At 39.8% G+C, this 2,500-nt stretch overlaps 1 protein-coding gene across 1 annotated transcript in view; it reads right to left on the bottom strand.

Moving 5' to 3' along the window:
• The window catches only part of SARC_10185 (hypothetical protein), a gene marked incomplete at both ends in the record, with an annotated part of 4,620 nt that extends 3,295 nt beyond the window's left edge, over positions 1-1,325 (bottom strand). The window contains one exon of the mRNA XM_014295778.1: positions 900-1,325. Coding sequence (XP_014151253.1) covers positions 900-1,325 — 426 coding nt within the window. The remainder of the gene's footprint in view (positions 1-899) is intronic.
• Between the last annotated feature and the right edge of the window lie 1,175 nt (positions 1,326-2,500).

Genomic DNA, 2,500 nt, shown 5'->3' with positions numbered 1-2,500 from the left:
GACAACACCTGGTGCGCTCAAAGACGACGATGTTCACTACATCTATCGCCCTTTTCAAGCGTATCAAACAGTGCCCTTGTCAGCGGTTGTACCAAAGTGGTTGTCTGTCGCCTGTACATGGATATTCACACACACATACTTATGTGTACTTCCGGTGCCATGATAAAAAGATAGACATTTATGCTCATACTACTACTCAGATACTCAAGCACAACGGAACGGCCAGCGGGAAAGACAATTCCCGGTGCAGTCAAATAGGACGATGTCCGCTGAGTCGACCGTTCTATTTAACTGCATCAGATACTGCCTTTGCCAATGGTCTTTCCGCTATGACAGTGTGTCTGTATGACCTTGTGATTATATGTGTAATCCAATGTTTCGAAGTGATGGGTATGTGTACTGGATCAACGATAGAGTACCCAACAAGGGAAATACGCAAGCATCACATACAAGTTGCAATACGAGGTATTTTTATCTAAAGACAACTGCGCCCACATGAAGGGACCGCAATATTTTTCTCGCACCAAATTTTTTCCCGGCATGATGCCATGGTAGTGTATCTTCGACTTGAAGCGAATTCCAAATCAGAATGTATATCACCCTCTGTGTACGTATGGTACGTGCTTAAACAAGAGGCATATCGATACTTAAGAACAAAATCATATGTCTGCACACACAACTACGTATGCACCGCATATCTATCTGGTTACATTATGCGTCAAGAAGAATATAATATCGTCGAATACAAAAATAGGTGTGACGATAGGTATCCCAAAGGAAATCAAACAATCATTTTTACGTATACATATATATATATAAATGTGTGTGTGCGTGTGGTGTGTGTGTGCGTGTGTGTGTGTGCGTGCATATATATATATATATATATATATATATATTACCTCGTCAACTGACTCCTGGTCTTGAGAAGATGACCTTTCCATTCTGCCTTCCTCGTGTAAGTCACACCCAATCAACTCCTTCTCCACGTACACCTTAAGATTCTCATCCAAAGGTCCGCAAATCTCAGAGACCTTCTCGAAACCTGCATACTTGTTCGATCCAAATTTCTTACCGTACCCTCGAACGATATAGCATTCAGTACACCACTGTACAACCCCACTGTTTTTGAAGAAAGGAATGAACTGGTGGTGTGATCGACCTTGAATGCAGGGCTCGATCTTCTCCCAGCCCTGTTTAGAGCCAGAGCTGAATCTCTTAGATTTTAATTGTAGTTGATGGCAGACTATGCACTGCTGCCCTGTGGACGTTCCTCCAACGGTCTTCTGACTCCAGGTGTGTTCCTTCCCATACGTAGGTATCGTCATGTTGCCGTTATGCATTATACAAAATCGTTATCAGCTCTGTCTCACTGTTACGCAGTGTATGTGATTACGCGTGAATATAATCTTACGTTTGTCTCGAGTCTTGTGCGTACAAATGTTACCATCCAAACTGTTTTTATTTTATTTATTTATTTATTCCTATGCCGGGGAATGTTTGCAATCTCTACGCCCTGCCCTGAACCTAAGTTCGAAGGGTCTGGACTCTGAGGGCCTAAACTTTTTTTGGGGCCCAACATTTGATTCGTTCACAGCCGGTGGGACCTGCGAAGTTTTTTTTTATGCGTTTTGCCATAGCATACAAAATTTACACAGTATATTTTTTATTTTGATAAAATATATATATAAATAAAATCATGTTGGATATCGAATAATGGTTGGTAGGGACAACACTTGACCATGGAATACGTTGAATTTTTATTTATTTTCACTTTTTCTGACTCTCTCTCTCGTCATTTAGGGCCAAATATTTAGTAGAGAGGGAGAGAGAGAGCGCGTGTGCTATGCCATATACTACGCAATTGTATTCAATCGAACGCCGTGGTCGTTCGATACAGCACAAATAATTGAAGTCAAGGCTCTCTATTGAAAATAAAAAGTACTTTTACGCACGTTGGCCATGATAGAATATTGTACATTTGAGTGTATGTTGTTTTGAATGTAGATAAGCCCGTAATTGATTCCTACAACAATACTTCACGCTTTTCAATATTTTTTACTAGAGCGCTATCGTTAAGAAAAAAATTCTGCTGTGATCATAGGTCGCAGTTGTGACGGTGACAATCATAGTCAACCGTGAAACTATTGCTGTTGTATACGTAATTTAAATGCGGCTTATCTTGTAACTATTTGGAAACGATCAGTAAAATTGCCGTTTCTCACGCCTTCTGAGAATACGCTGAATCAAAATCTGTGCTATAACATACACAATGAATAGGTATCTATGCTTGGTCTATTGGAATAATAGTCCGTGTTTGAATCATTTGAGATTGCTCCTAATAATTTTTAAAAGTAAATTGAACGCATAGATTTTGATGCGATATGTAATGTTTAATTTATTGTAAGGTTTTGTTCGTTGGTAGGCACATAGCATTCTGAAATAATCACAAGGAGGCTATGGTAAGCATCATGACCATCTCTATTGCTATTTCTCTCTCTCT

The sequence above is a fragment of the Sphaeroforma arctica genome (assembly GCF_001186125.1).
Source record: "Sphaeroforma arctica JP610 unplaced genomic scaffold supercont1.1164, whole genome shotgun sequence".
In the NCBI taxonomy this organism is placed as follows: Eukaryota; class Ichthyosporea; order Ichthyophonida; genus Sphaeroforma; species Sphaeroforma arctica.
The sequence above is the reverse complement of the archived record's forward strand: the minus strand, read 5'-3'. Positions and strand labels throughout refer to the sequence as shown.